General features: G+C 45.6%; 1 protein-coding gene across 1 annotated transcript; it reads right to left on the reverse strand.

Annotated features, from left to right (window-relative positions):
- Positions 1-8,251: 8,251 nt before the first annotated feature.
- On the reverse strand, positions 8,252-9,870 carry LOC123450606 (trihelix transcription factor ASIL1-like). The gene is made up of 2 exons (XM_045127771.1): positions 9,111-9,870; positions 8,252-8,638 (listed from the first exon to the last, which is right to left on the reverse strand). Exons 1-2 carry the CDS (start codon positions 9,868-9,870, stop codon positions 8,622-8,624), a joined length of 777 nt encoding a protein of 258 aa, XP_044983706.1. The 3' UTR covers positions 8,252-8,621.
- Positions 9,871-24,049: the final 14,179 nt, after the last annotated feature.

Below are 24,049 nucleotides of genomic sequence, written 5' to 3' on the forward strand. Positions count from 1 at the left end.
TCCCACGATCTAGTGCCGAACGGACGGCACCTCCGCGTTCAGCACACGTACAGCTCGACGATGATCTCGGCCTTCTTGATCCGGCAAGAGAGATGGAGAGGTAGATGAGTTCTCCGGAAGCGTGACGGCGCTCCGGAGGTTGGTGGTGATCTAATCTCAGCAGGGCTCCGCTCGAGCTCCGCAGAAACGCGATCTAGAGGTAAAACCGTGGAGGTATGTGGTCGGGCTGCCTTGAAAAAGTTGTCTCAAATCAGCCCTAATAGCTCCATATATATAGGAGGAGGGAAGGGAGGCTTGCCTTGAGGCTCAAGGAGCCCCAAGGGCTGTGCACCAAGGGGAGGAGGAGTCCTCCTCCAATCCTAGTCCAACTAGGATAGGAAGGTGGAGTCCTTCTCTCCCTTCCCACCCCTTTTTTTTCTTTTCTCTTTGATTTTCTGCCTATGGCGCATAGGGCCTTCTTGGGCTGTCCCACCAGCCCACCAAGGGCTAGTGCGCCACCCCCAAGGCCTATGGGCTTCCCCGGGGTGGGCTGCCTTCCCGGGTGAACATCCGAAACCCATTCGTCATTCCCGGTACATTCCCGGTAACTCCGAAAACCTTCCGGTAATCAAATGAGGTCATCCTATATATCAATCTTCGTTTTCGGACCATTCCGGAAGGCCTCGTGACGTCCGTGATCACATCCGGGACTCCGAACAACATTTGGTAACCAACCATATAACTCAAATACGCATAAAACAACGTCGAACCTTAAGTGTGCAGACCATGCGGGTTCGAGAACTATGTAGACATGACCCGAGTGACTCCTCGATCAATATCCATTAGCGGGATCTGGATGCCCATATTGGATCCCACATATTCTACGAAGATCTTATCGTTTGAACCTCAGTGCCAGGGATTCATATAATCCCGTATGTCATTCCTTCGTCCTTCGGTATGTTACTTGCCCGAGATTCGATCGTCAGTATCCGCATACCTATTTCAATCTCGTTTACCGACAAGTCTCTTTACTCGTTTCGTAATACAAGATCCCGCAACTTACACTAAGTTACATTGCTTGCAAGGCTTGTGTGTGATGTTGTATTACCGAGTGGGCCCTAAGATACCTCTGCGTCACACGGAGCGACAAATCCCAGTCTCGATCGATACTAACTCAACGAACACCTTCGGAGATACCTGTAGAGCATCTTTATAGTCACCCAGTTACGTTGCGACGTTTGATACACACAAAGCATTCCTCCGGTGTCAGTGAGTTATATGATCTCATGGTCATAGGAACAAATACTTGACACGCAGAAAACAGTAGCAACAAAATGACACGATCAACATGCTACGTCTATTAGTTTGGGTCTAGTCCATCACGTGATTCTCCTAATGACGTGATCCAATTATCAAGCAACAACACCTTGTACATAGTCAGAAGACCCTGACTATCTTTGATCAACTGGCTAGCCAACTAGAGGCTTGCTAGGGACAGTGTTTTGCCTATGTATCCACACATGTATATAAGTCTTCATTCAATACAATTATAGCATGGATAATAAACGATTATCTTGATACAGGAATTATAATAATAACTATATTTATTATTGCCTCTAGGGCATAATTCCAACACAAACCTCAACAGCGCACACACGCCGACCCCGAGGCCGCACTCCACATGAGCCGACGACTCTGCCGCCCACGTGACCAGACCCGACACTCCAGAACACAAACGTGCTCTTCGAAGCCATCGCTCTAACTTCCCCTCTGGCCCCGAGGCCAAGCTTCGCATGAGCCGACGTCTTTGTCACCCATGAGACTAGATCTGACACTCCACAACACTTAGATTCTCTTCGAAGCCACCACTCCAACTTCCCTGCTGGCTCGAAGGCCACGCACCTGCCTAGCCGATGACGAAACCTTAGGACAACAAAGAGCCACCAAAGGAGAACATAAGATCGGGAATCGAAGGCGGTGCCCCCATGGGGGAAGAGGCAGGAGCGCCGTCGTCGCCCGCCCCGGCTAGTACCGGAACTTAGGTTTTCAGCCAGAGCTCTTGGGACCCAAAAAGTACCAAGGAGGTGAAGCGGCTCCACGACGACGCCTCCAAGAAGGTGAACGACGTCCGAGGACACCACCGACTTTGACCGAGGTTGCTACAAAGCTTTCGCTTGGAGTTCACCATGCCCAAAGTCATGGCATCTCATCCCGACCTTTGTGTGAGAACTAGTAGTCAAGTGTCAAAAAAGACTCATCATCGCCAACATCCACCTCCCACCATCCTGATCCACAACTCCACGGAACCACCATGAATGAACCACGAAGCCGCTGCAACTCCATCCCAGGGCAGCTACCCCGGCATCCTCGTGCCCCGCTGCAAATCCACCCCGATGCAAATCCCAACACCCCCACACTGGCCAGATCTGGCAAAACAAAAATTCATGTCACATGGGAAGAGTAAATCATGATACTAATTGATTGTGCATTTGCTTTCAAACATAAATTTAAAATAATGCACAATTTTAGGGGGAGCTCTTGCTTATCACATACTTCTCAAAGCGACGACGTTATTGATTGACTATATCCAATGCCGAAGCTTTGATCTATATCTTGTCAACAATTAGCAAAAAGGGGGAGATTTAAAGTGCAACTAATCCTCTGCTGTTTTTGGTAATTAATAACAACATATACATCATTGAACTAATGCCTATTCAAGATCATTTCAGTAAAGTTCAAAGTAGGTGTGGCAATGAGATGTGAATGTGGACCCCTCAAAATGCACACGACAAGGATTGGCAAAAGCTCCAAGACTCTAATTCTTCGTTAAGTGACCCAAGATCATATTGAGTCCATAGAACAATCGATAATATTAAATGGGGGTAGGTTTGATCATGACTCAATTCCTCGAAGTACTTGAAGATATTGCTCCAAAACCCTTAGCCACATTCTCACAGTCCAACCTATCAAAAACTACAAAGTCAATCTCGGTCCCATCAAATACTCTAGCCTAAACCCATCGAGGTACTTAAGACACAGCCATTGCCTAAACCCTAGAAACTCGGTCTCACCGAGATGAAATTCAATCCCACCAGAGTGCATATGCCAAACTTATGTAACCCATTGATTTCACTTTGGAACCTCCCAGTGAAACCAATATGAATTACCAAAATGAAAACTCATTAGGTCATCACGAATCGGTCCTACCGAGTAGATCGATCTGGTCTCACCAAAATGTCTCACGTTCGAATATTTTGCACTAGTCGCTGCCTCCGAGAATTCATATCGGATTCGTCGAGTTTGCATAAAGTGTGTAATGACTAGATCTTTGGTGATGGCTATGTATTACCAACCCACACAACCTACTCTCGATGAGAGCAACCAGGACGAAGCATACTCCATGTCCATTTTCCGAGAGAGAACCACCTATAGTTGTGTTGAGATCAAGTCATTCCACTCCAACCATATGATACTTACTTACCCAAGTTGTTTTCCACCAAGTCCCTCTCTTCTACCAAGCCAAATCTGTGAGAGAGTGATTGAGTGTTGAAAAGGCTATCTTTTGAAGCACAAGAGCAAGGAGTTCATCATCAACAACAACGTCTATCACCTTTTGGAGAGCGGTGTCTCCTCGATTTGTCATGTGTCACTTGGGAGTCTTCAAATCTTGTGGAGTTGAACCAATAAGTTTCTAAGGGCAAGGAGATCACCTACGTCGTGAAGATCTACCCCGAGTGAAGCTAGTCGTTCATGGACGTAAGCCATCGTGGAATAGACAAGGTTACTTCCTGGACCCTTCATGGGTGGATCCCTCCATGGACTCGCGCAACCTTATCCTCCATGCGTTGAAGCCTTCATCAAAGTGGACGTACGATAGCACCACCAATCAGAACCACGTCAAAAACCATCGTGTCTTCATTGTGTTTGATTTCTTTGATCCCTCCTTTACTTTCATATGCAATGTCTCTATTTTCTACTGTCCACTAGTTAGACTTGCATATGTAAGATGTTGCTTGACTCATGTATATCGCTAGAACTTGCCTACAATTAATATTGGGGAATGATTAATTCTTATTTGGTCAAATAGTTTAATCACTCTAGACCTACTTGCGATCCTACACTTGTATATAGTGTGTCGTAGTTTGTCCTCCGCGCTCCTGGTTGCGCACCATTTCTGGTTGTGGTAGCACTTGTAACCGCGGTATTGCCGTCGGAACCTCTGTTTTTCTCCTATACCCTTCTAATACATCGACATGCACAACTTTTGCGTGTTCGCAAAAAATAAATAAATCGCAAGTGTATATGTATTGAAAAAGATCGACTCGTTCCCTTAGATTTAAGGCATCGAACAGCCGAGCGTCATCATCCATCATTGCAACACATGTCTTGTTGCAATAATTTCTTGCTACATACATTTAGTTGTAATTTTTTTGCAAAAAATGACTTGTTGTAGTTTTTTTTGGAACAAAATTATGTCGTATTTTTTTAGAATTTTTCTGCAACAATCATCTCGTTATGGATTTTATTTTTGCAACCAAAGACTTGTTGCGGGATTATTCCTACAAAACAAAGCTGTGTCACATAGTCGTTCTCCATCAAGATTTGCAACAACACCATTGTTGCTGAAATAAGTGTTTGTACCTGATTTTATACTAGAGATGCATGCCACACAACGGAGGCGGCGGATGCACCATGATTATCAGCCGACTGATGGAAATTATTTCCCATATATATTAGCATAACATTGGCAAAGACTCCTTTGAAATTTAAAGTTTAAAAGCATTTACTCTCAAACAAGTTTGGGTAGGCTAGAGGTGAAATTCTTAAGATCTCGCGACCAACTCATGATTCTCGCACATGGATAGCAAGCTTCCATGCATCCCTGCCTATGGCTAGTTCTTTGATGATGCTCCAATCCTTTAGATATATTTTTACGAACTCTTCTCATGTCAAATTCGGTCTACCCCGACCTCTCTTGACATTATCATCATGCTTTAGTCGTCCGCTATGCACTCGGACTTCTGGAGGCGTGCACTGAATATGCCCAAACCATCTCAGACGATGTTGTACAAGCTTTTCTTTAATTTACGCTACCCTAACTCTATCTCATATATCATCATTTCGTATTCGGTCCTTCCTTGCGTGTCCACACATCCATATCAACATACGCATCTTCACCATAGCTAGTTGTTGCACATGTTGCTCTTTAGTCGGCCAACACTCAGCGCCAAACAAGATTGCTGGTCGAACCTCGTCCTATAGAACTTGCCTTTTAGCTTTTGTGGCACCCTCTTGTCACAAAGAATGCCAGAAGCTTGGCTCCACTTCATCCATCCGGCATTAATTCGATGGTTCACATCTTCATCAATATCCCCACTCGTCTGTAACATTGACCCCAAATATCGAAAGGTGTCCTTCCGAGGTACCACCTACCCATCAAGGCTAACACCCCTCCTCCTCATGCCTAGTAGTACTGAAGACTCAGTCTTAGTCCTACTAAGTCTAAAACCTTTAGATTCCAAGGTTTGCCTCCATAACTCCAACTTCTTGTTGACCCCGTGTGACTATCATCGACTAGCACCACATCATCCGCAAAGAGCATACACAATGGGATATCTCCTTGTATATCCCTTGTGACCTCATCCATCATCAAGGAAAAAAAAGATAGGGGCTCAAAGCTGACCCCTGATGTAGTCCTATCTTAATCTGGAAGTCATCAGTGTCGCCATCACTGATTCGAACATTTGTCACAACATTATCGTACATGTCCTTGATGAGGGTAATGTACTTTGTGGGAATTTGTGTTTCTCTAAGGCCCACCACATAACATTCCACGGTATCTTACCATAGGCCTTCTCCAATTCAATGAACACCATATGCAAGTCCTAAGTTTTCATACCAAGAAAATGACTTCCATGGTCAACCTCCCAGGCATGAAAACAAACTGACTTTTGGTCACGCTTGTCATTCTTCTTAAGCGGGTACTCAATGACTCTCTCCCATAGCTTCATTGTATGGATCATCAATTTAATTCCACAGTAATTACTACAACTCTGAACATCCCCCTTGTTTTTGAAGATTGGTACTAATATACTCCATCACCATTCTTTTTGGCATCTTGTTCGCCCAAAAAATAAGGTTGAAAAGTTTGGTTAGCCATACTATCGCTATGTCCCCAAGACCTCTCCACGCCTTAGTGGGGATACAATCAGGGCCCATCGTCTTGCATCCTTTCATCATCTTTAAAGCCTTCTTGACCTCCAACTCTTGGATTTGCCGCACCAAAAGTCTGCTAGTATCGTCAAAGGGGTCGTCCAGATCACTGGTGGACCTCTCACTCTCCCCATTGAACATCTTGTCAAAGAACTCCCGCCATCTATGCTTAATCTCCTCGTTCTTCACCAGGAGTTGCTCTGATCCGTCCTTGATGCACTTGATTTGGTCAACATCACTCGTCTTCCTCTCTCGGATCTTGGCCATCTTATAGATGTCCCTTTCGCTTTCATTCGTGTCAAACCGTTGGTAGAGGTCCTCATACGCTCGACCCCTTGCTTCACTCACATCTCGCTTTGCGGACTTCTTTGTCATCTTGTACTTCTCTATGTTGTCTACACTCCTATCTAAATATAGGCGTCTGAAACAATATTTCTTCTCCATACTTGCCTTCTAGACATCATCGTTTCACCACTAGGTATCTTTAGCTTCTCTTCTACTTTCCCTGGACACTCCAAACTCCTCTGAAGCCACCTTACGAATGCAAGTCACCATCTTTATTCACATGTTGTCTGCATCACCTCCTTCCTCCCAAGAGCCCTCCTTAATGACCCTCTCCTTGAACGCGTGAGTTACCTCTCCCTTGAGCTTCCACCACTTCGTTCTAGCGACTTTGGCACACTTGTCCCGCTGGACACGAATTCGAAAGCGGAAGTGAGCAACCACAAGCTTATGTTGAGGGACAATAATCTCTTCAAGTATCACCTTACAGTCTAGGCATGCACGCATGTCTTCTCTTCTCGAGAGGATGAAATCAATCTGGCTGGCTAGAGTGTTGCCTATTAGTGTAAGTCACTAGATGTGGTTCTCTCTTCTTAAAGAGGATGCTAGCTACGATCATGTCGTAGGCTAGATCAAAGCTTAACACTTCTTCTTCTTCTTAATTCCCGATGCCATAGCCAAATCCCTCATGCACCCTTTTAAAACTTGTGTTAGATGTGCCCACTTGGACATTGAGGTCTCCTCTTATGAAGAGCCTCTCGCCAATTGGTACACTCCTAACCATGTCTTCCAAGCCTTCCCAGAACTTCCTCATTGTGGCCTACTTGCGGGGTATACGCGCTGATAACATTAAGAACTAAGGGTGTGTTTGGTTTGAGAACCAAAAGGCATGGCATGTCATGGTCTCATTTTGAAGTAATGGGTTGGTTCCATTCTTGCGTTCAGTTGAAGATAAAAAATGTCACGGATTCGTTCCATTCTTGTGTTTGGTTGGAGATATGAAATGAGAAGAACATGACTCAACTCATCTTGTGGGATTTTTCTTTTTCTTTTATCGATATATTATATAAATTCCAGCAACATTTCCATTGTATTTTTGGTTTTAACAATTAGCAGGGATGTTTTCTTTTTTTCTTCTATCAATACGAGAAGAATAACCAGGTGATTCCTTCGATTTGGTGCAATCGGTTGATGAAGCATATATAAGGAATATTCCTTTTCTGAGGATCACCTGGTTCCGGTTTCATCCTCAACTAAACACTGGAATGATGGACTAGGGACGGAATGAACCCGTCTCGTGCCACTATATCCTCAAAGCAAACACACCCTAAGTCCCCAACTACCAGCTTGACCAGGATAATCCGGTCCCACGTCTCTTGACATCTACCACTCCATACTTAAGACTCTTGCTGATCAAGATGCATACTTCATTTTTGTTTGCAACCATCCCATATCCACCTCCTTTGCCTTCTGCCCCCTTCATTTGGTCTCTTGGACGTCAAAGATATCAACGCCTCTCCTCACCGTTGTATCAACTACCTCCTGAAGCTTACCTGTCAGAGACCCTACGTTCCAGCTACCTAAACGAATTCGTCTAGGCTCGGCTGGCTTCCTTACCCTTCGCACTGGTCGAGTCAAATGCAAAGACACTTGCTCATCTTTCACTACACACGAGCGCCGATGTAGCGTCATTAAGGATCGACGACCCAATCCTTGCTCACTTGCCACAGTATCAAGAACACGATACAACGCGTCACCTGGGTGACGGCCCTGCCCCTTACTGAAGTAGCCAAAACATCATATTTACCGATAATGTTTCACAGCTGAATGGTTCGTGAGCTGGAAACACAAGGTGATTACAGCAGTAGTTACCGTATACCCACATGACTGGCTGAGTCGCAAAGAACTGAAGGACACATTCAGGCAAATCGAGTCCCTCGTCCTGCACTGCTGTAAAACCCGCAATCATTTGAACTAAAAAAGGTCTCATCATGTGCTATCCTATATCTGGCTAAGCTTTTCCTGTAACCTAAACCCATGTAACTTTTGGTAAGGGCATCACCATGATCACGTCAGTTGGCTTCTCCACGCTGCAATCATCTCCTGAAAAGATAATCTGGAATCCGGAGGGCTCTACCATGGCCAGTCTATTGTACTAGTTCCTCTGTCAAAAAGCACAAGACAAACAAAAATGTCAGAGAACTGTGAATCCTGAACAGATGATTCCTAATTGTTCAAAGCAACATAACGATGCACATGATGAACAGATTATTACTACCACAGTACAGTACAGTACTTGTTAACAGTATTCAGTGGCCATCTCTCTGAAATCTTGCAGTTGGTGTTCTACAGGAGATGGATGGAACAGAGCATAAGCAGAGAGCAACCTTGCACATGATTAGTCTGATTAGAAATAATGGCATCGCATCTTCATATTATCTTATGAATGAATCACTCAGGGCTAATAATGAATGTCTCACCACATTTAATGATCTCATTGCTCATGCCGAAGCATAAGCTGATGCACTCAGGAATTGCAGATTTGCAGCCATGTTGCGTCCAAATTCAAACGCGAATCAACAATGATTAACCATGGACAATGAGCAGATGGGCTCAGGCAACAGGAGAAAACTCACCAACTAGGCTGCCGCCGGCTGAGGCGGAGGCGGAGGCGGATGAAGGGTGCGTATCGTCGGAGGTGGAGATGGCGACGTCGGCGAGAACCCGCATGCGCTCGATCTCTAGGTCGCGCTTGGCCTCCAGGCGGCGCTCCTCCAGCCGCGTCGCCTCCATCTGCTTGGCCGCTTCAACCCGCTCGTACGTCCCCGCCAGCCTATCCAGAGCAGCCGCGACCTCCGTGCAGGCCGCTCCTCCGTTCCCGTGGTGATGCTCCGCGGAGGAGCTGAGCGGCGACAACGAGACGGCCGTCCTCCGCCGCTTGGGCACCGGCGGCCAGTCGCGGTAGAGGGGAGACCGGGACCGGTCGGTCTCCTCGTCGTCGTCCTGGCGGTCCTCCCGCTGGACCATGGGCGCGAGGCGGTGCGGGACCGAGGGGGCCTGGCGGAGGAGCTTGGCGAGGCGGCGGAGGGAGCCGGAGAGCGGCGGCGGCGGCGAGAGCCTGGAGCGGTCGGCCCTGAGGCGCTTCTTGAGGTAGTCCATGCGGTTCTTGCACTGGTCGACGGTGCGCGGCGCGCGGCCGTCTGCGGCGCGGCGGGAGGTGACGGCGGCGGCGCAGGCCCGCCAGTCGGAGGTGCGGAGGGGGCCGCCGCCGGCGCGGAGGTGGCGCGGGCCCCAGGCCTCGAGCAGCGCGGACGTCTCGCCGTCGCTCCAGGGCTCGGGAGTCCACGCGGGCGGGGGCGGTGCGGGGCGGCGGCGGCGGTGCGCGATGGCGGACATCGGCGCGGGCTCTCCTTTGGGAGGGAGGCGAGGCGAGGCGTGGCGTGGCGTGGGTGCGTGTGCCTGGCTTCTGAGTCTGATGGATCAATGCGAGCGACGGGGGGTCCTGGCCCTCGGACCCCGGAGGTCCTGTGCTGCGTCTAATATATATACGGTGGTGCCGTGCCTGCGTCGGCGACTCCTACCGTCCTACGGAGCCGAGGCCGAGAGCGAGAGCGAGAGCGAGAGCGGTGCGTCGCAGACTCGCAGGGGAGGGGAGGGGAGGGATTCGGTAGTGCCGTCCCTGTTCCTGTTGTGTGTGCTTGGATCGGCCGGCGGGGCTGCGGCTTGTGATTTCAAACCAGAGGCGTTCCTCTCCTGGTTGTGATTGTGGTTGGGGATTTTGGGATCGATGTTCCCTTCCCTTACATTGCCAGCTCTCAGGGTCGTCCAATTCCTTAATTTTTTTTTTGACAATCTCGCAAAGCTTTTATTCAACCGTCACAAGGTTTATAGAGACGAAAGAAAGATTTTCGGATGGCCTAACTAAATATGGAGGCCACCCCAACTTTAAAGCATGCTTCGCTAGATTGTGAGCCTCGACATTCGAGCTCCTAAATTCATGAACGAAATTACATCTATCAAAAGAACTATCACACTATTATTTCATGTATAATGGCTCCATAAGTAGCCACGTTCCTCTACTTGATAGCGTTCACCACCACTTTGCAATCAGATGCCACATGGATCTGTTGCAAGTTTAGGTCCTCAGCTAGTGCAAGGGCCTCTCGAACCGTGAGAGCCTTCAAAGTCGGTGGGTCTCGTGTTCCTCCAAAAACAATAACCGAAGCCCCTAAGAACAGACCATCGTGAGATCGACACACTGCAGCGACCGATCCATAGCGCTGATTCCTGCTAACTGCCGCATCAGAATTGAGCTTGGAGAAGCTCGCCGGCGGCTGCTGTGAGCCTATCGATCTGTCCGTGGGAGCTCTGGAAACTGATGTTGAAGCACCGAATTTGTCCAGCGTTTCGAGATCTGCCAGGAAATTAGTGATGAAGTGATGGGTGGATAAAGGGCTATGGAAAATATCTTCATATATGGCCTTCCTTCGAGCTCTCCAAATAGCCCATAAGGTAACTAGGCAGCATAGAAATTCCTGCTCGAACAACTTCTCTTGCATAGCAAAGATCCAGTTTCTAGCATTGCAGTCTTGATTCAAACTGAGTTGGTGAACGAGGTTCTCGTCAGCCAAAGACCAAATAGACCGGGACATGGTGTAGTTCAAGAGTGCATGTCTCTAGGAGTCCTGCATCCCGCAAAGCGTGCATCGAGAAGAATCAGCCATGTGCCGGTGGTGAAGCACGTCTGCCGAAGGGATAGAATGTGGGGCCAGATGTGAGCAAAACACTTTGAGTTTGGCGGGACTTTGTTTTTCCACAACGATGTCTATGCCTTTCCCTAGGTTGCATCGTTGGAGGTGCCGCCATTTTCCTCAAGCCAGTTCTCCCTGTGAAACTTTGTGTTCATGATCATATGATAAGCTGATCGGACACTAAACACCCCCTTCCTTTCACTGCTCCATGACCAGAAATCATCAACAGTCCTAGTGCAAAGTGGAATAGCGAGAATAGCTTCCGCATCGATTGGTAAAAAAGTAGAGCAAATCAAATCATACCTCCATGATGCTGAAGTTTCATCAATGAGCTGCGAGACCAGCCTAGGCGGATTATCGGTCAGAGATGCGATAGGTCTCATTGGTCCCACTCTCAGAATCCAGTTTGTGTCCCAAATATCAGTGGTTGCTTCAAGGAAGAGACCGGCCCAATTCCTTCATGATTCTATCAGCGACCGAGTGGTAGAAGAGGTCGTGCAACCAGGAAAAGACCGGCCCAAGAAGGAGCCTCTCAAACTGGCTCGGCTCGCTGGGCCTAAATGGGCTTAAGGCATCGGATGTTCTTATATGACGAGACATGTAGAACTCGCGGGCGACGAACGGCTAGGTAGAGGCGTGTGTTGTGAGAGAAAGATAGTGTGTTCCCCTCTTGTAGCTCGAGATATGGCTTTAATGGATGAATTCAAACTCTAGCCCTCGTAATTTGGTATCACAGCCTCCGAATTCTGGAGATCCCTAGCCACCGCTACCACACCCACATAGAAAACCACCGCCAAGCCAAAGCCATGGACAAAAATTCGCCGGAAGCCCGCGCCATCTATGAGTTTTTGTGCGCTGGCTTCGACGCCGCCGTCGCCAAGACCACGACGGACCGCAGGCCTTGCCAAGCTGGACGGTAAGCTAGATTTGCTGTCCAGACGCATCGACGACGTCAAGCTCGCCATTGGCGTCGGCCTCGACGAACTCTGTGGCCAAATTGGTGTTGACAAAGCACTCATGTCACACCGTCATCCGCGTCGGTGTCTCCAAGGGAGCCACTGTCGAGCTATCAGCCACCTTCGCTCAACGGCGGAGCGAGTGGATCTGAAGGATTCCAGCCACATCTGGAGCAGCGGAACACTGGCAGATGAGTCCTGGCAGTCCAATAGCTGATTCTGGCAATACACATTCATTTGTTGATGGATCTATAGCTGCCAAACTACATGCAATTTCTTCTATACCAGTGAGTATGGTTAAGGTGGCTAACGGTCAGGTGATTGCCTGTGATAAGCAATTGTTGAATTGGCAATGGTCATGTGATAATCATAATTTTGTCAATAACTTTAGAGTTTTGCCTTTGGGTTCCTATGATGGTATTCTAGGTCTGGATTAGCTAGCTATTCACAGTCCCATGCAGGTAGACTCGGGAACACATTGGCTAAGTTTTTAGTTGGGAGACAATCAAGTAACATTATTGGGTCAAGATGCATCCCCTCAACTCCTTACTCTCATTGAGATCTCAGCCCTTCTTGTGACTGATAACAGTACACCATCTGAGATACCCAAGGAAATCCAAGCTATTCTTGATCAATTTGCTCCTATTTTTGAAAAGCCTACTGGTTTACCTCCCAGAAGAAAGTATGATCATATTATCCCATTAATTCCTAGAGCTCAACCAGTTTATACCAGACCATATAGACTTGCTCCTCATCTCAAGGATGAGGTGGAAAAGCAAGTGAAGGAAATTCTTGCAGCTGGAATCATCACACACGTTAACACTGCATTCTCTCCCCCTATGATCATGGTTTAGAAGAAAGAAAAAACTTGGAGGCCTGTCTTGTTGGGGAACGTTGCATGGGAAACAAAAAAATTCCTACACACACGCAAGACCTATCCATGGTGATTATCATCTATGAGAGGGGAGATCGGATCCACATATCCGTGTAGATCGCTAAGCGGGAAGCGTTAAGAAACGCGGTTGATGTAGTTGAACGTATTCGTGATCCAAATCACACGCCTTCCAACGAAACTCGTCCCGATCTAGTGTCAAACAGACGACACCTCCGCGTTCAGCACACGTGCAACTCAATGACGATCTTTGCCTTCTTGATCCAGCAAGAGAGACGAAAAGGTAGCTGAATTCTCCGGCAGCTCGACGGTGTGGCGGTAATGGTGGTGGAGCTACTCCAGCAGGGCTTTGCTACCGTACTGAACTAGCTACAGGGTGTCATGAAGTGGTGGAGGGAGAGAGGGATGCGCCTTTGCTTGAGGTGCCAAAAGCCTCTCTCACCTCCACTATATATAGGAGGGAATGGAGGGTGGCGCCCTAGGGACAAATCCTAGGGTTCGGTCGGCGCAAGGAGAGGAGGAGGAGGAGTCCTCCAATATGGTTTGGAAGGAGGACCTCCCTTCCCCAATTCGGTTTGGCCCCACCCTCCTTTCATTGTTCCCTTTGGCTGAATAGGCCTCCTCCTAGGGCTGGTGTGCCACCCTTGTGGTGGAAATATGCCCTAGAGGCAATAATAAAATGGTTATTATTATATTTCCTTGTTCATGATAATTGTCTATTGTTCATGCTATAATTGTATTAACCGAAAACCGTAATACATGTGTGAATACATAGACCACAACATGTCCCTAGTGAGCCTCTAGTTGACTAGCTCATTGATCAATAGATTATCATGGTTTCCTGGCCATGGACATTAGATGTCGTTGATAACGGGATCACATCATTAGGATAATGATGTGATGGACAAGACCCAATCCTAATCATAGCACAAGATCGTGTAGTTCGTCTGTTAGAGCTTTTCTAATGTCAAGTATCATTTCCTTAGACCATGAGATTGTGCAACTCCTGAATACTGTAGGAATGCTTTGGGTGTATGAAACGTCACAACGTAACTGGGAGATTATAAAGGTGCACTACAGGTATCTCCGAAGGTGTCTATTGGGTTGGTACGAATCAAGACTGGGATTTGTCACTCCGTGTGACGGAGAGGTATGTCTAGGCCCACTCGGTAATACATCATCATAATGTGCTCAATGTGACTAAGTACTTAGCCATGGGATCATGTGTTACGGAACAAGTAAAGAGGCTTACCGGTAACGAGATTGAACAAGGTATAGGGATACCGATGATCGAATCACGGGCAAGTATCATACCGATAAACAAAGGGAATTGTATACAGGATTGAGTGAATCCTTGACATCGTGATTCATCCGATGAGATCATCGTGGAACATGTGGGAGCCAATATGGGTATACAGATCCCAATATTGGTTATTTTCCAAAGAGGTGTCTCGGTCATGTCTGATGGTTCCCTGAACCCATAGGGTCTTCACACTTAAGGTTCGGTGACGTTAGAGTTGTAATGCTAATTGTATATGTGGTTACTGAAAGTTGTTTGGAGTCCCGTATGAGATCTCAGACGTCACGAGGAGTTCCGGAATAGTTTGGAGGTGAAGATTTATATATGGGAAGTCCAGTTTCGGTCACCGGAAAGGTTGCGGGGTTTATCGGTATTGTACCGGGACCACCAAAAGGGTACAGGGGGTCTACCGGGAGGGTCCACCTGTCCCGGAGGTCCACATGGGCCGAAAGTGGGAGGTAACCAGCTCCCTGGTGGGATGGTGCAAGCCACCAAAGAGGCCCAAGGCGCATAGGGCAAAAAAAAACCTAGGGCGTGGGGTTGCCTCCGTCCAACTTGAGAGGCAAGCCACCCCTAGGGCTGCTGCCGCCCCCTCCTAGGGTTTCCTAGGGTGGCCGCCCCCCTCTCTCCTTCCTCCTATAAATAGAGGAGGGTTGGGAGGGATGCGCACCCCCCTGAACCCCTCCCCTTAGCGCAGCCCTACCTCTCCGCTTCTCCTCCTCCGCGGCGCTTGGTGAAGCCCTGCTGGAGAACCACAAGCTCCACCGCCACCACGCGTCGTGGTGCCAGAGCTCTCCCTGAACTTCTCCTTCCCCCTTGCTGGATCAAAAAAGAGGAGACATCCCCGGGCTGTACATGTGTTGAACGCGGAGGCGTCGTTCGTTCGGTGCTTGTATCGGATCACCGTGAGTACGACTCCATCGACTGCGTTCATAGTAACGCTTCCGCTTAGCGATCTTCAACGGTATGAAGATTCTATCCCTATCTCTTGTTGCTAGCATCTCCTAGATTGATCTTGGTGACACGTAGTAAAATTTTAAATTATTACTACGTACCCCAACAGTGGCATCATGAGCTAGGTATATGCGTAGATTCTATGCACGAGCACAACACAAGTAAGTTGTGGGCGATGATTTGTCAATTTTCTTACCGTTACTAGTCCTATCTTGATTCGGCGGCATTGTGGGATGAAGCGGCCCGGACCGACTTTACACGTACTCTTACGTGAGACTGGTTCCACCGCGTGGCATGCACTTGTTGCATAAGGTGGCTAGCGGGTGTCTGTCTCTCCGACTTTAGTTGTATCAAATTCGATGAAGAGGGTCCTTAATTAGGGTAAAGAGCAATTGGCATATCACCGTTGTGGTTATGACGTAGGTAAGAGACGTTCTTGCTAGAAACCCATAGCAGCCACGTAAAACTTGCAACAACAATTAGAGGACCTCTAACTTGTTTTTGCACGGTATGCTATGTGATGTGATATGACCAAAAGGATGTGATGAAATATATGTGATGTATGAGATTGATCATGTTCTTGTAATAGGAATCACGACTTGCATGTCGATGAGTATGACAATCAGCAGGAGCCATAGGAGTTGTCTTAATTTATTGAATGACCTCCATGTCAATCAAAAACGCATGTGATTACTTTACTTTATTGCTAACTGTTAGCCATAGTAGTAGAAGTAATAGTTGGTGAGACAAATTCATGAAGACACAATGATGTAGATCATGGTGTCATGCCGGTGACAATGGTGATCATGCCGCGCCCCGAAGATGGAGATCAAAGGCGCAAGACGATATTGGCCATATCATGTGAGTTTATGATTTGCATGTGATGTTTATCATGTTTCTACATCTTGTTTTCTTAGAACGACGGTAGTAAATAATATGATCCCTCACTAAAATTTCAAGAAATGTGTTCCCCCTAAGTGTGCACCGTAGCGAAGGACCGTTGTTTCGAAGCACCACGTGATGATCGGGTGTGATAGATTCCAATGTTCGCATACAACGGTGTAAGCCAGATTTACACACGCAAAACACTTAGGTTGACTTGACGAGCCTAGCATGTACAGACATGGCCTCGGAACACGAGAGACCGAAAGGTCGAACATGAGTCATATGGTGGATACGATCAACATGGAGATGTTCACCATTGATGACTAGTCCGTCTCACGTGATGATCGGACATGACCTAGTCGATATGGATCATGTATCACTTAGGTGACTAGAGGGACGGCTATCTGGGTGGGAGTTCATTAAATAATTTGATTAGATGAACTTAATTATCATGAACTTAGTCTAAAATTGTCTTTTCAATCTATATTGTAGTTTCGATGGCCCACGCCAATCTCTCCCTGAACTTCAACGTGTTCCTAGAGAAAACCAAGCTGAAAGACGATGGAAGCAACTATACGGACTGGGTCCGTAACTTGAGGCTCATCCTCATAGCTTCCAAGAAAATATATGTCCGTGATGCACCGCTAGGAAATGCACCCGTTTTTCCGGCGGCTCAAGATGATATGAACACCTGGCAGTCGCGTAGTGATGATTACTCCCTGGTTCAGTGCGTCATGCTTTACAATTTAAAACCGGGGCTCCAAAAGCGTTTTGAGCAACATGGAGCATATGAGATGTTCCAAGAGATGAAACTGGTTTTCCAAGCTCATGCCCGGGTCAATATATATGATGTCTCCGACAAGTTCTTCAGTTGTAAGATGGAGGAAAATGGTTCTGTCAGCGAGCACATAGTCAAAATGTCTGGGTTGCACAACCGCTTGTCTCAGCTGGGAGTTCATCTTCCAGATGACACGGTTATTAACAGAATCCTCCAGTCGCTTCCACCTAGCTATAAGAGATTTGTGATGAACTACAACATGCAAGGGATGGAGAAGACCATTTCCGAGTTGTATTCAATGCTGAAATCGGTAGAGGTGGATATCAAAAAGGAACATCAAGTGTTGATGGTAAATAAGACCACTAGTTTCAAGAAAGGCAAGGGTAAGAAGAACTTCAGAAAGGACGGCAAAGCAGTTGCCGCGACCGGTAAACCAATTGTCGGGAAGAAGCCCAAGAATGGACCCAAGCCTGAGACTGAGTGCTATTATTGCAAGGGAAAGAGTCACTGGAAGTGGAACTGCCCCAAGTACTTAGCGGATAAGAAGGTCAGCAACGTCAAAGGTAAATATGATATACATGTTATTGATGTGTACCTTACCAGCGCTCGTAGTAGCTCCTGGGTATTTGATACCGGTGCAGTTAATCACATTTGTAACTCAAAACAGGAGCTGCGGAATAAGCGGAGACTGGCGAAGGACGAGGTGACGATGCACGTCGGGAATGGTTCCGTGGTCGATGTGATCGCCGTCGGCACGCTACCTCTACATCTACCTTCGGGATTAGTTTTAAACCTCAATAATTGTTATTTAGTACTAGCTTTGAGCATGAATATTGTATCGGGATCTCGTTTGATGTGAGATGGCTACTCATTTAAATCTGACAATAATGGTTGTTCTATTTATATGAGAGATATGTTTTATTGGCATGCCCCGCTGGTCAATGGTTTATTCTTAATGAATCTCGAACGTGATGTTACACATATTCATAGTGTGAGTACCAAAAGATGTAAGGTTGATAATGATAGCCCCACATACTTGTGGCACTGTCGCCTTGGTCATATCGGTGTCAAACGCATGAAGAAACTCCATACAAATGAACTTTTGCAGTCTCTTGATTTTGAATCATTTGACACGTGTGAAACCGTGTCTCATGGGTAAGATGACTAAGACTCCGTTCTCCGGAACAATGGAGCGAGAAACCAACTTGTTGGAAATAATACATACCAATGTATGCGGTCCAATGAGCGTCGAGGCTCGTGGTGGCTATCATTATGTTCTCACCCTCACTGATGACTTAAGTAGATATGGGTATGTCTACTTAATGAAACACAAGTCTGAGACCTTTGAAAGGTTCAAGGAATTTTAGAGTGAGGTAGAGAATTCCTATGGCAACAAAAGTCCTTCCCTGGCGCTAGGAATTCTTCTTGTTACTTCTCTCGTTTGCGTCGGTTTTTCCCTTGAAGAGGAAACGGTGATGCAGCACAGGAGCAGTAAGTATTTCCCTCAGTTTGAGAACCAAGGTATCGATCCAGAAGGAGGGTCTCGTCAAGTCCAGAGTACCTGCGCAAACACAAACAAGCTTGCACCCAACGCTTCAAAGGGGTTGTCAATCCCTTCAAGATTGTTTGCAAAGTGAGATTTGAAGGCGGAAAGTGCAACGAAGTAAAAAGTGTAAGGCTGAAAATATGGTGTGGAGAAGACCCGGGGGCCATAGTGTTCACTAGAGGCTTCTCTCAAAATAGCAAATATCACGGTGGGTGAACAAATTACTATCGAGCAATTGATAGAACCGCGCAAAGTCATGACGATATCTAAGGCAATGATCATACATATAGGCATCACGTCCGAGAAAGTAGACCGATAATTCTGCATCTACTACTATTACTCCACACATCGACCGCTATCCAGCATGCATCTAGTGTATTGAGTTCATGACGAACAGAGTAACGCCTTAAGCAAGATGACATGATATAGAGGGATAATCTCAAACCAAGGATGAAAACCCCATCTTTTTACCATTGATGGCAACAACATGATGCGTGCCTCGCTACCCCTCCTGTCACTGGGTGAGGTCACCGCATGGTATGAACCCAAAACCAAGCACTTCTCCCATTGCAAGAATCATAGATCTAGTTGGCCAGACGAAACCCACAACTCGAAGAGAATTACAAGGACATGAAATGATGCATAAGAGATCAGAAGAAACTCAAATAAGATTCATAGATAATCTGATCATAAATCCACAATTCATCGGATCTCGACAAACACACCGCAAAAGAAGATTACATCGGATAGATCTCCATGAAGATCATGGAGAACTTTGTATTGAAGATCCAAGAGAGAAAAGAAGCCATCTAGTTACTAGCTATGGACCCGTAGATCTATGGTGAACTACTCACGCATCATCAGAGAGGTCATGGTGTTGATGAAGAAGCCCTCCGTGTCCGAATCCCCCCTTCGGCTGGGCACCAGAACGTGCCCCAGATGGGATCTTGCGGAGACAGAAGCTTGCGGCAGCGGAAAAGTACTTTTGATGATCTCCTGATTGTTTTGGGATTTTTAGGGAATATATAGGCGCAACCCCTAGGTCAGAGGGTGCTCAAGGGGCCCATAGGCCTGTGGGCCGCGGCCTACCCCCTGGCCACGGGGTGGGGGCTTGTGGGGCCCCTGAGGCTCCCCTGCCTTGGCTCCCAAGCTTCCCGATCTTCTTCCGTTACGAAAAATATCTTTTCGGGGATTTTCTTCCGTATGGACTCTGTTTCAAAATCTCCTCTCAAAGGGGTCAAAAACATGAAAAAAAACAGGAACCGGCACTTGGCACTGAGTTAATAAGTTAGTCCCAGAAAATATATAAAAGGCATGCAAAACATCCAAAGTTTGACAAGATAATAGCACGAAACCATAAAAAATTATAGATACGTTGGATACGAATCAAGCATCCCCAAACTTAACTCCTGCTCGTCCTCGACTAGGGAAGTGATAAAGAATGATTTTTTTATGTGGAATGCTACCTAGCATAGTTGTCCTTTGCAACTTCTTTCACGTGACATGAATGTTCAGATCCATAAGATTCAAAACAATAGTTTGCTATTGACATGAAAACAATAATACTTCAAGCAAACTAGCAAGGTAATCATGAACTTTCAAAATAACAAGGCCAATGAAAGTTATCCCTACAAAATCATATAGTCCGGCTATGCTCCATCATCCTCACACAACTAATGTAAATCATGCACAACCCCGGAATTGGCCAAGTAATTGTTTTCGCACTCTTACTTTCTCAAACTTTTTATAACTATCACGCAATACATGAGCGTGAGCCATGTATATAACACTATAGGTGGAATAGAGTGTGGTGGTGGTTGTGAGACAAAAAAGGAGGAGATGGTCACATTGACTCGGCGTATCAAAGGGCTATGGAGATGCCCATTAATAGATATCAATGTGAATGAGTAGGTATTGCCATACAAGAGATGCACTAGAGCTATAAGTATGTGAAAGCTCAAAAGGAAAACTAGTGGGTGTGCATCCAACTTGCTTGCTCACGAAGACCTAGGGCAATTTTTGAGGAAGCCCATCATTGGAATATACAAGCCAAGTTATATAATGAAGATTCCCACTAGCATATGGTAGTGACAAAGCAAGAATCTCTCAATCATGAAGAACGTGGTGCTATTATGAAGCACAAGTGTGGAAAAAGATAGTAGCATTGTCCCTTCTCTCTTTTTCTCTCTTTTTCCATTTGGGCTCTTAGGCCTCTTTTTTTCTTTTCTTTTATTTTTTTATTTTTGGGCTCTTTGGCCTTTTTTTATTTCCTCACATGGGACAATGCTCTAATAATGATGATCATCACACTTTTATTTACTCACAACTCAAAACTCACAATGATGACTCCGTAGGAAATACCTCCGGCACTGTACCGAGATGTGCAACGATCTAGCATGGCATATGACGTTGAGACATCTCTCTAGCTATCTTACAATCATGCAATGGCAATATGAGAGTGACGACACAAGTCATGAGACGGAACGGTGGGAGTTGCATGGCAATATATATCGGAATGGCTATGAAAATGCCATAATAGGTAGGTATGGTGGCTGTTTTGAGAAAGGAATATAGTGGGTTTGTGCACCGGCGAGAATTGCGCGGTACTAGAGAGTCTAGTGATACGTCTCCAACGTATGTGTAATTTTTGATATTTTCATGTTGTTATCTTTTCAAACTTTGGATGTTTTATATGCCTTTTATATATTTTTTGGGACTAACCTATTAATTCAGTGCCAAGTGCCAGTTCCTGTTCTTTCCGTGTTTTTGACCCATTTTCAGGCGGAGTACAAACGGAATAATTCTTTTGCGATGATTTTTGATGGAAAATATCAAAAATACCGGAAGGAAAAGATACCGGAGAGGCGTCCCGAGGAAGCCACAAGACCTGTTGGCGCGCCCCCACCAGGCCGCACCAACCAACCTTGTGGGCCCCTTAGGGGCCCACTTGACGCAACTCCACCGCCATCTGGTCCTATAAATCCAGAAACCTCCAGAAAGAAACCTTGATCGGGAGTTGGCACATGTTTTGACTCTCTGGTAGAAACTTTGAGTCACTCTTTGAAGTTCTATGTGTTGGTTGAATAGATGATTCTGAGATTATGTGATGCATATTATATAATCATACCCACGGATACTTGAGGTGACAATGGAGTATCTAGGTGACATTAGGGTCTTGGTTGATATGTATCTTAAGGTGTTATTCTAGTACGAACTCTATGATGGATCGAACAGAAAGAATAGCTTCGTGTTATTTTACTATGGACTCTTGAATAGATCGATCAAAAAGAATAACTTTGTGGTGGTTTCGTACCCGACAATGATCTCTTCGTTTGTTCTCCGCTATTAGTGACTTTGGAGTGACTCTTTGTTGCATGTTGAGGGCTAGTTATATGATGCAATTATGTTATCTTTGTTGAGAGAACTTCCACTAGTGAAAGTATGAACCCTAGGCCTTGTTTCCACGCATTGCAATACCGTTTGTGCTCACTTTTGTTACTAGTTACCTTTCTGTTTTTGTAATTTCAGATTACAAAAATCTATATCTACCATCCATATTGCACTTGTTTCACCATCTCATCGCCTAACTAGTGCACCTATACAATTTACCACTGTATTGGGTGTGTTGGGGACACAAGAGACTCTTTGTTATTTGGTTGCAGGGTTGCTTGAGAGAGACCATCTTCATCCTACGCCTCCCACAGATTGATAAACCTTAGGTCACCCACTTGAGGGAAAATTGCTACTGACCTACAAACCTCTGCACTTGGAGGCCCAACAACGTCTACAAGAAGAAGGTTGCGTAGTAGACATCAAGCTTTTTTCTAGCGCCGTTGCCGGGGAGGTTAGCGCTTGAAGGTATATCTTTAGATCTTGCAATCAAATCTTTTTGTCTCTTGTTCTTTAGCTAGAAAACTACAAAAAAAATGGAATTGAGGATGCCTCATATGCTCCATCTTTTCAATGTCTTTCGTGAGCATGATGGGAAGGAAAATTGTGCTCAAGTGCTGAAAGAAGAATTACATAGAATGATTGACATAGAATACGTGAATGATGAGCATGATTGCAATGTTGTTAGCATGAATTCTATGAATATCCATGATGCTAATTGCGATTGCACTATTCATGATGAAAATGTCTCCTATAAGCATGTTGATTTCTGTGGTATACATAGAGTTTGCAAATATATACCAAAAAGAGAAGATAGATTTTGCAAGACGCATAAGTATTTAGAAACTATGTCATTGCATGTGAGGCTAGATGATTGTGCTGAAATATTTAATATTGACAGCCGTCCTTGTGAACTTTGCAATGAACATGATCATTTAAATCTGCAATGCAAATTGTTTCATGATCAAATTGTGTCCAAAAATTTTGATGACTTGATTTCCCTTGCGTATCACAATGAACTTAGTGTGCTTCTGAGATATGAAGAAATGAAACGTATAACTAAGCACCTTCCAGATTGGGCTGTCATGAAAATGCTTGATTATGATCTAGAAGAAATTTATTTGTATTGTGCGATGAATTGCATTGAGAATCCTTATATTGCCAATTACCTAAAGGCAAGGAAACAAATAGGATATAAAGATAAGACTAACGAAGGGGAAGAGGTTTCCCAATACCCTCCTATTATTTCTTATGATGAATCAGGTAACGAGGAGGAGCTCTCTATTCAACCAACCTCTCCAAAAGGAAGCTTGGAAGAATTAAGTAAATCTTCACATGGGGTGAAGAAGAAGAAAAGAAGAAAAAGTAAAGGTAAAGAGGTATCACTCCCAAATGGTATAAATGTGGAGGATGACAATAATTTCTATACTCTTGGAGACTTAGGACAGTAGCGTCGATAGGCAGTAGGGCAAGCTGCCGGATTGAGAGACAGTTATTAGGACAGTGGGTAAGCTACTTAGGCTAGATAAAACATAGGATAACCCAGATCACTCGGACTAGCTGAACTCTCCAGAACAAACACAATCTAGGTGGTTTGACTAACGTTTTGGCACATTAGACTAACCTAAGACAACTCCTGGCTTTGAAGTTAAACTTAATTAAACAAGCCAAGCAATTCTATTTGCTTACAATCACAAGAAATTTGTCCCCCGCCATATTTTCTTCCCCTCTGTTTGTCCACTACCTTGCAAAAGCACAAGCTTGGGGATGCCATGTTTGAGAATATATTTGCTACAATTAAAGTTTGTCCCAAGCTTGGGGATGCTTCGTTAAGTGAAGATGATCCTTTTAGTCCCCCCACTTTGAGTGGTCAAATTTACTATGACTTTTGCATGCCTCCTATCTATGATGATTATTGCGAGGATACTTATGCTATAAAGAAGAGGGATAATAAAACTTGTCATACTCTCGAGTACCCCTTTGCTAAACCTTTCTTTTTCAATGTGGAAACTATTTGTAGCATTCAAGTCCTTTACGATACTCCCACTACTATTCTTGAGAATAGATTTCCTTATGTGGAGAGTAGTAAAATTCCTATGCTTGTAGATCATGAAAAGAAAGCC

This window comes from Hordeum vulgare, chromosome 4H (genome assembly GCF_904849725.1).
Source record: "Hordeum vulgare subsp. vulgare chromosome 4H, MorexV3_pseudomolecules_assembly, whole genome shotgun sequence".
Classification (NCBI taxonomy): Eukaryota; Viridiplantae; Streptophyta; class Magnoliopsida; order Poales; family Poaceae; genus Hordeum; species Hordeum vulgare.